The following is a 13,809-nucleotide window of genomic DNA, read 5'->3' as shown; positions in this document are numbered from 1 at the left end:
AGGAGATCATAACAGTTCTTGTAGTTGTTTTCTTTCTAAATCAGGACTCTCAAATACTGCATTTACAGAGGTTTTCAAGACATTTAGTCGAGTTTTGCAAAATATTAAGCTCCATCTGTACCCTGTACAAGTGTATTTCAGTACAAATAAGGCTTTGGGGTACCTCTCTCCCTCTCCCTCTCTGTCTTAACTAGACTAATTGAAGGCTATAGATCTAAGTTCTCCAGGGCACCTACTGAGCTGTCTCAAATCCTTGCTCACGGCCTTGAGTATCTTGCAGCTAAAATACATCAGTTCAAGTCCCATACTACTTTTCAGCTGCAAACAATGAAAAAGCCAAGACAGAGTAACACTTGAAAGATAGTCTTCATTAAGTCACCTTCTTTTGGTAAGGTATCATCTTTCCCCAGTGCTGTTAAAATTATTTCACATAGTCAAACTTCTCTGGAAAGTGATACCGTGAAGAGACGCCAACAGACAATTTCTTGAATTCTCATTCTGTAACAGCATGCTGTTCATCTGGGACATATTAAGTTAGCTAGGAGGTTAAAAAGTCTTCACAGAGTCCAGAAAATAGCAGTTTCCCTCCTAGCAAACCACTGTAATCCTAGCATTTTTTAATTTTATGTTATTTTGCTTAATGCTTCCTGACTTATTTTTTTCAAGTTCTTTGTTCAATATGTTTTAAACACAGTGAAGACAATGCTACACAAAAGAAGAGGAGTATAAGTCAGCATCTATCATTTAAGCTACAAAATTCATAATGCTTCAGAACAGGGACTCATCTCCGTCTTTTCTTGTGAAGATTATGCTCTATGAATGCTATGCCAAATAAAACACCTCCAATTCACTTAACTACCTCCCACTGTAAGTACTCACACTAATGTCAATGTTACACAGTAGTCTTTACTACCTGCCCTATTTAGTGGTGTAATATTGCTGTGATTTGTTAAAAAGCTGACATATTTTATCCCCCAAATGTATATTTCTGTAATAAGAAAGGATCAAAGAGATTATGCTACACAAGACATATTTCAGAAACTGAAGAAAACTGGGAATCAACAGAAGGAGAGGAAGAATTTGTGTGTCATTTTACTGATAAAAAAGATGTAACAGATTCAGTATTACGTCAAGAAAGCAAAATCAAGCCATCAGGGCATTTAAGAAAAGATCAAAATTTTAGGGTCAGATGAGACAAATCCCTAATTAAGCACACAGAATAGAAGAAAGGATGAATGAGGGCATTTGCCAGCTTTGCTACTATGACAGCCTTGAACTTAAGGTTTGTCAGACTGAAAAGAACATGTATTAGGAAAAAGGTCTGATGCTCAGACACACCATATCAGATCACCTGGAAAAGACTAGGGCAATACTATAGTATATACATCATATTTATATTCTTGTAATGTATTTAAACAAAGACTATTTCCATAACAAAAAGTGAAAAATTCAGCCATGTACGGCAGGATGGCAGCAACACAACTCTCCGCCCAAGGCACTGCTAAGCCCTCTCTTTATGTACTGTGAATTTGCATACCTTCAATTGCCCATTTCTGTTCATTTTGCACAGCCTGGACTCTGAGGACATCCACGTGCTTTTGCACATTAATATCTCTTTTTGAAAATGGATTTAGGGCCAAACACTCAAATGCACTGAGGAACTTTTATGGCAGCCAAAAACCCAGCAGTTGTGGTTCCTCTCTAATGCCAACATAACTCCAGTGACTCCAATTCACTTACTTTTTTGATCTATACCATGAAAGGGAGAGTTGAATTATGGCCCCAGAATGCAACATATAGAAGTTTCTAAAAAAACCACAGAACTTCGCCTGTGAACAAAGGGAATAAGAGGCAGCTGATGAGGTTACTGCTCTCCTCTGCCATCCCCATCGCAGTCTCCGCACACTGCAGGTACCTGGCAGCTTCTCAGGGAGCTCCAGATGCTGCAGTTTACCACAAGGTGATTTCAGGCAACCTGCTCCTGGGGTTGCGCAGACAACTGGAGGTGCTGCCTGGTCGGTCATCTGAAGCCAAGCTGTCCTCACTCATCATTCAGTGTCCTGAAAATGACTTCTAATATATATGAATCCAGTAGTAATCTTAGTACCTCATCCATCTAAAGATTTAAATTATAACGTTCCCCATTATTGAATACTATTTGAAAAATATTGTTGTATGCAAGAGATATGGCTTAGGTCAAATTTTCAAGGGTATGACATTTCTGAGTTCAAGTTTTTACTCTAATCATACTATGTTCTGAGGATCAGGCCACTGTAATGTAGCCAGTATAATTATAATTAAGAATTAGTTAAGAATAATCTGCTCCTTTCTTCAGCCATGGAGAAATGTGCTAGAACTGCTACTAAGAAAAATTTACAGACAATTTCTGGTCAAGTCTTTACAAGGGTTTAAGAAAGTTTGTTTAGGCCCCAAAGCAAAAACATCCCTCTGCTCTAAAGACTCATTGCTGGAAGAGTTCGATTTCTAACACTACAATCATTGTGGCCAGCCCACAGCAAGAGAACAATGTTATTCCTGCTGCTTTAAAGAAGACAAATCAGCACCAGTTTTAATTAACTTCAGTGGTTTGGAAACTAAACTCAACATACACTCTTAGCTAGCACAACGTAAGTAAAAGCAACATCCAGCTGCTTCTCTGGAATGTTTTTATCCATTCCAGGTAAAATGACATTTATATCTTAAAAAAAAACAAACAAACAAACCCAAACTCAGAAAACTAAACACAAGTTGGACATATTGCCTTTAATATCTTTCAGGAATCAACTAAAAATTAGGTGTCTCTGAGAAGTACTTGAGTCTATGTAACTTTCTGAAGTGGAGAGCTTAGAAAAAATACCCAGAACACAAGCTACCGAATAAAGAGAAACAGCAAAGTCAGAGTCCTCAGTGCATAAAACCACGTAGTGTTCATTAGTTATAGCTCAGTAGTACCTTAAAAACTGCAGTCAACACTAGGGCCTCTCTAAGCTGCACATGATCTATTTTACAGGCTCTCCAAACCTCAGAGATCTACTGACAAAGCGAGTGAACAGATGAGAGATACAAAGAGGTGGAATGACGGATGCCAAACTGATACGAAAAACAGAATGAACAATCAAAGGATAGTAAATTAACATGAAAAAAAATTGAGGGTAGTTTTGTGATAGCGACACTGAATTCAAATTCAGGAGTCTGTGGAGATCTATTATGAGCTCAAAAGCTATCACCTTTCTTGCACTCTCTCTCTCTCACACACACACACACACACTTATATAGACCATTTTGGGGAGTTTTTTTGGTAAAGGCAAGGATGGTTTCACACTGTGGGAATATGCAGTACTTAGTACTATGGTGTCCCAACTTACCCTTGTAAATCAAATGCTAGATGTATAGGTACTTCAGATATTACTGGCAGAAGCAAAATTTAATATAGTTTGCCAGCATGTGGAAAAAATTTAAGGTCCAATTCAATGAAGTCAGTGTGATTTTGGCCTGAATCAGCCATCTGCTACCCATATTAAATAGTATAACATTCTTAATATAAATAAAATACATTCAATTTTTATCAGGTTTGACATTTCTTACAGTACTAAAATTTTGTCATTTGTCAACCTGTATTTTTAGACCTCTCTTGGACTGGAGCCTGGGCTCCACCTGGCAAAATTAGAGGTGTTCCAAATCCAAAGCATTTCAAAGGAATACTCCCACGTTAGTTAATAAAGAACAAATTATAACTGATTGCAGGTGATTGTAAAAGGATGGATTTTAATTTTTTTGAAAACACAAACCATGAAATATTAGCTTAAAAAGTATGAGTAGTATTACTTTATGTTACTATACCAGCTACCTACCAATCTACCAACGCATTATATGAGGTAGTGGCATGATATTCAGACCAGTTATATATTGAGCATGGCATAATATTTTAAAAGGCTTATTGTAAATTAGCATTTTTTTTTGTTAAGCTAATTACTGTATTACCACATTATAAATATGAATGTAATCTGAAAAACACATAGCCTAAGGACAACACAGTCAACTAAGGTTATTTAAAATGTTAAATATATTTTTTTTTCAGGGTTTAGGTGAATTTGAAAGAGTTAGGCTCAGATGCAAGTCCCACTCCCAGGAAGATTCTGGTTCATGCAAGTTAGTGTTGGAGTGAATGCACTAGCAACTTGAGAGACAAAAGCAGATCACCGTCTTCCTACATAAAGTCTTTCCTCTCAGATACTTAAAGAGATATTATTTTAAAGACTCATTACATGCACAAGTTATAACAAAGTCTTCCCTGTAACTATGTTGTCTTTCTAGGGCCTTTCTTTAGTCTTCGTGTCCCAAGCTACCTGTGTCATCACTGGCAGAGCAGTTACCAAACACCTTGCCCAAGGTGCTAAATTCCCCAGCGTGCTTTATCCACAGAAATGGTCTTAGGTCTGCTAAGCCACGACTCTGTCACTTCAAGAAGTGAGTGACAGCCAGGGACAGTGGCAGAGGCCTTATTCCCCAAGTGGGCAGGCCACAAGAGACGCTCCACGCTCAGCCAGTATGCTACACACATCCCGATTCACTAGGAGATGGCAATGCAAGGAAGGGCCTCAGTGACAGCAAAGCAGTTAATGGAAATGAGAATATTCTAAGCCCAGGACCTTGCCTGGGGACTTGGCAACTGCTGGCCACTCTTGACAGAGATGTCTCAGTAGGATGTAATGGTCTTTGCTAAGATTTTCTGGAGTAGGAAAGGATCCCACATCTCCCCACTTGCTCCTAGCAGCTGTAAAAACTTAATTAATAATATTTAGTTCAGTTCTCATTCATTTTTTGGGGATAGGATCAGGCATATTCTCATTAACCTCCAACCGCCACTGGCACCAAGTTTTATTCTCTTCCACTCTCAGAGAGTCTTGTATTGGCTTGGATTTTACAGTCTAAGCATGTATCTACACAGCTGATGCATATGCACATCTGTTTGGTGCCATGTACACAAATAATGAACTTACTCTCTTTCAATGATTGCCATTTGTCCAGCTAAGTGACTTGGCAAGAATAAAGAGGTTAGCAGGGAGGTAATGGCAAAGTCACAAATGGCAAATGCAACAGTAATATTGTTCACTAGCCAAGTACATTAGCTCATTATAATCTTTTCTAAGTGTATATTACATCACAACTCCTTATCTGCTCCAGGATTTTTTACTGTATCAGCCTTTCTTAAAAACATATAAATCATATTGAAAATACAACATTAATCTTTATCACTTACCTCACCATTATTTAATAAGCAGTAGGAGGGAGCTTCCTTTTGCAGAATGCAGTTGTGAAAAGCTGACTTTGAATAAACTCCAGTTTTGAGCTCACCAGTGCTCTTGAGTTGTGTAGCTGTGTTAACCAGGGGCCTCCAAAAGGCCCACGTCTATCAATGGTGCAGCTGTGGATGACAGCTGATGTGACAGGCACTACCCGAGCATTACACTCTGCTTTGGCAAGGTCTGACTACAGGTTGATTAAACTATCATAACATCATCTTTAGTTCTGGCTTATTGTCTAAAAATTTATTTCCTAGTGTGTTACATACATCCCTCACAGAAATTACACTGTGGCATGTATAGTGGTTAGGAAGAAAGCTGGTTAGTACCATATGGCAACAGCCCAATGTATTTCTTATCCCTGTTATTTTCTTTAGATTGCTAGCACCGCAAGTATTAGTTCTTTAGGATTCCTGGCCTCTATGGTGCACAAAATCTTTGGATTACCCTCATTATAGACATTTAGAAGGAATGTGGCTCTAAATTGAGTTTTGAGTTTTAAAGAGTTTTATTGAAAATTAGTTTTAGTAAAAATGAGTTTTATTTTATATTTAAGAGAAAACACTACTCCTCTTAAACCGTGTAAAGTCACTTCATTTTTTTCCATAAAGTTCAACTTCTTATTCTGTTCCAGTCACTGGGGTACATAAGCACAAACATCACCATCCCCAGACAAACCAAACTGGTTTGTCATATGAAACTGATGATCTTCTACATCCCTTTGATATGAAAATTAGAACAGAAAAGGCTAGGCTTTTCCTACAGTGAATCACAACATGCCAAGTACAGGATAACAAACCTTTCTATGAAATGCATCTTATGTTATCTAAGGAAAGTAAATCAACATCATTGTCGTAGCCAAACTATTACTGGAAGAGAGATTCAGCATTAAATTACATATCAATTATGATAAATTATATATCTACATCTCAAATTCACCTTCTCTGAATGACGACACCAGCAAGTGTCTCCATGACCAAACTATATCTGTCATTTGAGTAAACCGTTTAGTCACAGAAATACAATGTTTAAAATCCAATTTCTTGTTTACATGATTTAGGTCAATACTTGTAACTACATTTTTGGAACTTCTCTGGGTAAGCAAATTCTCAGAGCATGACGTTTTAATGTATCCATTTGAGCTTTCTGAATTGACTTTATCCCATACTATCAGCAATAAGTCTAGAATATGTGCTATGCTTTTCTTTGCAATAGCTTTACTTCTAATCTTCATACTTATGGAAAAATGCAATAGGAAAAATGTAGTATTGGAAGGCACTTCATTCCTGACTTTGTATACATACATATATATATATGAATTATACCTTTCTTGTCATCCCTAAGCAGTAAATAACCTTCACTTACCTTTGCTTCTTCTTGTAGTCTCTTGTATTTAAGGGTAAGTCTATACAGTAACTGCCAGGAAGGGCAGTTTAAAATGCTTTCCTGTACTAGATATACAGATATATAACAATGGCAGTGCAAGTGCTGTTGATTTCCAAAGAGCTATTCTTCAGATTTTGTTAGGATTAATAGTTAAATATATTCTCAAAACACGCTACACTGCAGAGTTGTTCTTCCAGACAACCCTGAATTAACACAACTATAGCCTCCTGTTAGCCCTCCCTGAACAAGGTGTGCACCATGTTCAAAACAGAAGCCTGTCAAGGCAGCAGAGGAGCAGGGGAAACGATGTGGTCGTCGCACTCCACCCCAAATGTTACCAGTCTCACAAGCCCTGGCTTCAAGAAAAGGGAGAGTTTCTTTGTATTGCTTTATTTCTTGAGATGGTTTATAAGGAGAATTCAAACTCAAGCGCCCTGGGGCAAAAACTAAATTAAGCATAATCCATCTTCTGAGTTACAGCAAAAAACATTCTGGACAATATCAGGTTTCACTACATGTAATGGCTTTATGAAACGTATAAATTTTACTGTTCTATAAAATACATTTTTCATTCCAAAATGCAAATTATAATTCATATTTAAATCAGGACTTTACTCTCTAGTGTTTTAAATGTACTTTTAAAAGAAAGACACAAGATTGCCAAATTAAAGATTTATTATAGTGTTTTTATTAACAAACTTTCATTGGAAAGTTCTGGGCGCATTAACAGAGGAGGCACATTGGCTTCGATGTTTGGCATTTGACAGTCAACAGAATTGCACTTCACCGTTACAGCTTTGCTACAACAGTGTGAATTTTCATGGCAACCCTCATAGCGAGCCTCTCTCCCTGATCTATTCAGCAGGTGTTTCTGACCGCTTTGGTCAGCCTTCAAAACCTGCTCATTCTGCAAGGAATGCTGATCGGTTTGGCTCTCAGCTTTCTTCTTCTGCTTTGACATAGAGGCTTTCTTGCTTTCAACCCCGTTTACTTCTGTACCACCCTTTCCATCACGCTTGTCTTTCTTCTGACAGAGTCCCTTTTGGTTATTTGATACACTATTCTCACATTCAGAGCAATGCATTATTAGAGGCCCCACATTCCGGCAGAGAAATTGTGAGGAGCTCGTCACCTCTGGAAGAGTTCTTATGTTTTCCTCTGGGTTTTGATGACCACATGAATCTGTCCTATTTATTCTTTGATGTGCCTGAAACTGTTGCACTGACTGGAGGAAAAAATTTCTAGGCAGAGAGTTCTGTGTCATTGTTCTTTTGAGCCTTCCTTGAAGGCAACTGCAGTGGAGGACATGCTGGACTGGGTGCACATACCCTTCTGGAGCCTGCTGCAAAGCATTTACAGGAGCCACAGCATTTTGGAGCTGTACCGTTCCAGAAGAAGGAGAGCACTGGTAACAGAAGGTATCACTTAACTGTTGACATGAGTGCGGGCTCCACTTCACTGCTACTTGCTTATACGCATCAGGACAGCTACATTGTCTGTTTTGACAGAAAAGTGGGCATATGGTATGTTGGTCAACAGATGACTGTAACACAGCTGAACTAGCAACTTTTTGTATGCTTTTATTCACTTCGCTATTATATGCTGAATGCATAGGCATACATGTGTTTTGGGGCCTGCTACTGAAGAGTTCTGAGCAGATATGAGTTTCTTCATAAGTCACTTTCTCCGCAGGGTTACAGTTACTGGTTTGGGATGCCAGAGGCTCCAGCTCATAGTGCTCATGCTCCATTTCTGGGTTTTGATTTCTGGAGTCCAGCTGATATTTGCTAACTGGATGTGATTTATTTTGTCCTCTGCCTCCTTGTCCTCCTGAAAAGGTCTGAGAGAAGGCATTGCATCGCAGTTTTTTTGGTAGTGGAATCTGGCCACAGGTGCCCTGGGGCCCAAGGCAGCGACACATGCACTGAAAGAAGAATGTTGCAAAGGCCCAACTAATGCACATTATAAGCATCATAAAGGTGCCAAGCTGCGTGTATGCCAGTACCGTAGAAGGCATCATCATTGCTCCAGCTACAAATGTGGTCAATGCAGCCATTGCAATAGCAGAACCCATACGGCTTAAAGAAAAGATGACTTTTCCCTCTCGGTCAGGATCAGGGGCCAAGCGATAAGCCACTCCATAGTGAACAGCAAAGTCTACAGATAAGCCAACAGCCACAGAAATAGTGACAGATTCTAACACATTTAGCTCCCATCCAAGAAGAACCAGGGAACCTACAGTGACAAAAATAGTTCCAGCTATTGAAACGATTGCATAAAGGCTTATAATTATATTCCAAGTTGTAAGAAGCATTACACTAAATGCAACAGCAACTGAAAGACCCATGGCAATCAGAGTACCATCAGACAGACTATCCTGCAGATCATAAAATTCTAAATTACTCACAAACCAGCCATTGCTGAGACCCTCAGGGGCAGAACTAAGCTCATTTGAAATCCAGGAGTCCACCTCTTTGTAGAACTGATGCATTTTCTCATAAGCAAGCGTGAAGAGGTAGGTGCTCTGGAACTCCAATACCACTGCCCGGATAGTGTCATTTAGGTCAAAGCGAGGCCCTGGGGTTTTACTATCTAAATGGTACCCTGTGCTTCTCTCCAACTCCATTATAGCTCTCTTGATACATAATTCAAAAACTTCTTGTTTGTACGGAAAGCTCCAGTGGCTGCAGCAAGGGTAAAGAGATGGCTCATCGCAGTCCTGATTTTCCATCCACTGCTTAAATGTTTCAATAAAGCAGCTTGTGAAGTCTTGTTCTTCAGTCTGATAATAAAATGTTTGATTTCTTAACTTCTGACAGAAACGTAAAATCCAAACCTGTGAAGCTGGGCTAGCAATATTAAAACTGCTATCCAGCTGCAACTTCCCTTTACTTTTAGGGTTTAAAGGGTCACCATTATCTTCAGGTATGACACCCCAGATTACCGTAATTGGCATGTGGAGTTCCTCTCCATGGTGAACACGTTCAAACATAAAAAGCTTTTTGTATTCTGCATCATATCGTTCAAATGGGTGAGAAGACCTAAATACCTGAAACTCAGAGAGCTCCAACGATGGCAGTTTCATCTTTGGATTTACACACACAATATATGCTCCACCTATTGTTAAGGCAAGGAACCAGAAAAGCCAAATGTATCGAAATTTGATAACAATGCATGGCAAAACTTTTTCAAAAAATATCCTGGATGCTTCTGAGACTGCAAAAATAACCTTGTGGAACATTTGGCACAACACTGTCCAGCAGTTTTTGTTGTTGTACACTCTCTGCTGAGGTTTTTTAAAGCAACTGAAAATATTGAGAAGATATCGTTCATGTAATACAACTACGGCAGGTAGCCATGTAACCATCAAAACATAATTCACCAATATGGCAGTGCCAGCATAAACACCAAAACATCTGATTGCTGTGATATTGCTGACATAATTAGCATAGAAGGCAGCAGCGGTGGTAAAACTGGTGACAAACATGGAAAGAGCAGCATGCTGCAATGTGATGCTTACCGTCTCAGAAGTTCCAGCATGAGGTTTATCAAATTTTGTGTAGTTCCAAACATCACATAAGACAAAAGCATCATCTGCTCCGATTCCAACAAGAATAATTAATGCAGTGAGATTCATAAATGGAAAAAACTCAAAATTAAATACTACCCGATAGAGAAAATAAGAAACAATCAAGGAGCTAATTATTGCAAACATAGTCATCAGCGTGATAAACATCGACTTCGTGTATACACACATAACTAACAAAACAATTACAATGGCTATGGCAGGATACACAGTATCCATCAACAGGTAATCTTGAAACAAACTATGTTTTATTCCAAACTCAATCCCTGTGATGGTTGTTACACCATCAGAAGAGTTCCAGTTCTCAAAGTTATCCAGGTAAATATTCATCATGCTTTCTCCTTTCTCAGTTGGAGAGAAGAGCATGCTATATTTTAAAGCTGGTAAGACATAGTCAGCTGTCTTTGGGCTTAGAAAATCCTTGTCCACTAGATAGTGGAGGATCTGGTAAACAGCATTGTACTTTGTACATTTACGAGGCACATTTGTACACTTGAGCTGGTCCTTCCTTTTGGCATTCATGTCCCAGCAGTCTGGTCCCAGGGTCCCATTGTAGTAGTATTTGGCACATGTACGAAGCAGCTTTAGGGTGTGAGAGACGTCTCGTTCTACAATTTTTTGACATGATGACCTGTTGTTTAAAATGGCAATATAGTTGCCCAGTGTCCAGCTGGGACAGCATGAAGCAGCAGTGGCTCTCTGGCAGAGATCACCAAATTGGGAATGGGATCTGATCTGTATAAAAACAGGCAGGGCAAAAATCCATTTTAAAGTGAGAGTCTGAATGGTATTTTGAAATTAGAAACATTCACACACAAAAAATCTAAGTGTAATGAAAACTGAGACTGCAGTCATTTTGTATTAATATTTTAACTTCTTATTGCCACACACACTGTTTGATCTGCATCCCGTTACTTATACCAGGCTAAATCAGCAGTAACTCTACTGAACTGTCACAGCAGCATAAAATTGGCAGAAGTGATAAGAATATTGCACAGTAGTAATTCTAGTCTATTGTGTGAAGATGCATTGAGTTTTCTTCCAGACTGAGGATTGTTTCTCTCCTCTATTATCTCATACTATAGTCCTGAAAATAAACAGCCAGACAGACTTTAAAAAAGTTTCATTCTGCTTGAAATCACATACAGAAGTTTCTAGGAGAGGCAGAAAGAAGGGATGCAACAGCTTTACAGCAATGACTTCCATCATCTAGGCTCTCTTCTACAACCCTCTTACTTTGTGAGCCTTTTTTGCTCTCGTACAGCTGACTGACATTTCCCCCACATAAGGCAGCCAAAGAAGACATTGTGCTGCATGTCCCTCCCTGAGCCAGCAGTTTCCACAGCACAAGCACAGGAGAAGCGGATGTAGCATAAAGCCCCCCAGACCGAGCCCTGCTGCACAGACAGCATCCACGCCTCGGGAAGCTGCGCCCACCCGTGGGACATCCTGAGGGTCACCTCAGTAGTGAAGGAGTGGGAAAAAAATCCTGTGGCAGCAGCAATCTTAACCAATATTTTGGTTAAGAAATCCCCTTAGCTAAACGAGTGTTAATCCTTATGTGGATACTCTTCCTTAAGACTGTTCTAGATTTAGTTGAAGCCAGTAAGAATATGACTTAGCTAAATCACCATAACGCACTTTTAAGCAAAATTGAGTGTGTCTATAAAATACAATTGAATCTGTTAGCCAACAAGGTTAGAGCAGGGAAGTTTTCTCTAGTACATAAAACCCATGAACTTGATAGGGCACAAGGAATTTAAGTCTTAAAAACTTCATGTGTATGCTGCTAAACAAAACTTCTGGCTTGTTATGTATGACAGTAGAATTAATCTTTCAAATATTTAGGTATATGTAAAATTTCAGTCTATTAATCGAGTTATATGCAATAAGCACATATTAATAAAGCTACATTAATGAAGCTATGGGCTTAAGGGTTTTCAGGATTTGGGCCCTAAAATCATTGTCCATGCATATTTCAGATCAGCTAGATTTAATAAATACTTTGGTTTTTTTAGCAAAATTGCACAGGTTTATTACTAGCAGTCATTTATAATGCAGACAAAAAAACTGTACTTGGGGATTCTCCTGACAGTTATAAAAGTTTTAATATGGACTTAATTTTGTCAACCAGTTTTTGAACTAGAACAAACTGGCATTCAAAAAAACAGGATAATACACATTTGATTGTTTCCAGATAAAAACACTCACACATGCAAACTCAGGAAAAACCAAACAACCTACTAAATAAAAGGAAGCATTGCAATAGCATATCTGTATTTTTCATGGCACATCTCCAGGTTTATCCTGGGAGGATATAATAGGCAAACCCTTGGGTCAGACAGGCAAATTGGGAGGAAAGGATTGTATTGTCTTCTCTGCATATTCAAGTTCAAAATGGGATAATGAGTTTATACGTTATTCTTCAATACTTGCTGCAGGCTATGGACATTCACTGGTAAAGTAACTGTTGCCAAAAACAAAGCAACATGAGCAGGCAGCTGAAACTTAGAGGTTAAAATACAAAATGTACTTGGGGATAACATTAAAATACAATGTAAAATGTTAATGTATTGTAGCATTGGGCCTTACTTTGCCAGTGAACCAAAGGTATTGCTAAAGACATTTTGCTGTTGCCAGACTAGGTCTGCCACTGGCAGTGTTTTCATTTATTTTGGGACAACTAAAGAAACAAAGCTGTGCATCCTGTGCACATGCCTGTATCTGTAGCCAGATCTCCTTGCCAAATGGATCTGTGCAGTGACAGAGAAGCACAAACACACATTTTTGGGGCTGCAGACTGGGGAAATCATTTACAATCTTTGAAGTTTATAAAATAACTGTTTGTGGTTTACAGAGAAAACACCCTGCGATTAACATGTGAAAGAAAGGACTCTTCTTATCCAAATAATTAAAAATTAGAACACCTCCTACGGCTATTTTGTATGTAGTGTTTCCATGAAGATTACAGGTTTACCATGTGCTGAGCAGCTGCAGGATGAAGCCCCTAAGTGTCAGTAAAACATATAGTTAAAGTAGTTACAAGCAGATGGGAATGCAGTTAACACATAGGGGATTTACTGATAGCTCATATTTAAGCAAATAATTTAGTTGGTGCAGAAATCCCACTCATCATTAGAAAAATATATAAACCCTAAGGTTCACACTTCCAGAAAATGTAGTGCCTGATTTTCCTGTCTTTGAATATGGGAAGTTTTGCCACTTATTTAAACAGAAAGAGAACTGTGCCCCTAAACAAGCATGAATACAACAACAAAGTAATAACTACAGCCAGAGGAGAGTCTGTAGGACTAGGAGGTCACCGAAGTCATCTATTTCTTCTGATAGCTACAGGGCAAGTTAGCATCCTTTCTAGAGACTGGATGTTAGCAGAAGCACATAGCATTCAAAAGTGAGGTATATCTCAGCACTTCATGGGTTCTAAAAAAAGTTCGTACTTAGAAATACCACATGTAAGTAAAAACAAGTGGTTTTTAAATTTTAATGAAAAAAGCTTCAGCTTCTTCTGTCCTG

The 13,809-nt window shown here is 38.7% G+C and overlaps 1 protein-coding gene across 3 annotated transcripts in view; it reads right to left on the bottom strand.

Moving 5' to 3' along the window:
• Window positions 1-7,354: 7,354 nt before the first annotated feature.
• Window positions 7,355-13,809, bottom strand: part of DISP1 (dispatched RND transporter family member 1) — a 95,482-nt gene continuing 89,027 nt past the window's right edge. For all 3 annotated transcript variants that reach the window (XM_067292904.1, XM_067292903.1, XM_067292902.1), the window contains exon 8: window positions 7,355-11,010. In XM_067292904.1, the coding sequence (XP_067149005.1) occupies window positions 7,366-11,010 (3,645 nt within the window). In that variant the 3' untranslated portion in view covers window positions 7,355-7,365. The remainder of the gene's footprint in view (window positions 11,011-13,809) is intronic.

Source organism: Apteryx mantelli, chromosome 3 (genome assembly GCF_036417845.1).
Source record: "Apteryx mantelli isolate bAptMan1 chromosome 3, bAptMan1.hap1, whole genome shotgun sequence".
Taxonomy (NCBI): Eukaryota; Metazoa; Chordata; class Aves; order Apterygiformes; family Apterygidae; genus Apteryx; species Apteryx mantelli.
The sequence above is the reverse complement of the archived record's forward strand: the minus strand, read 5'-3'. Positions and strand labels throughout refer to the sequence as shown.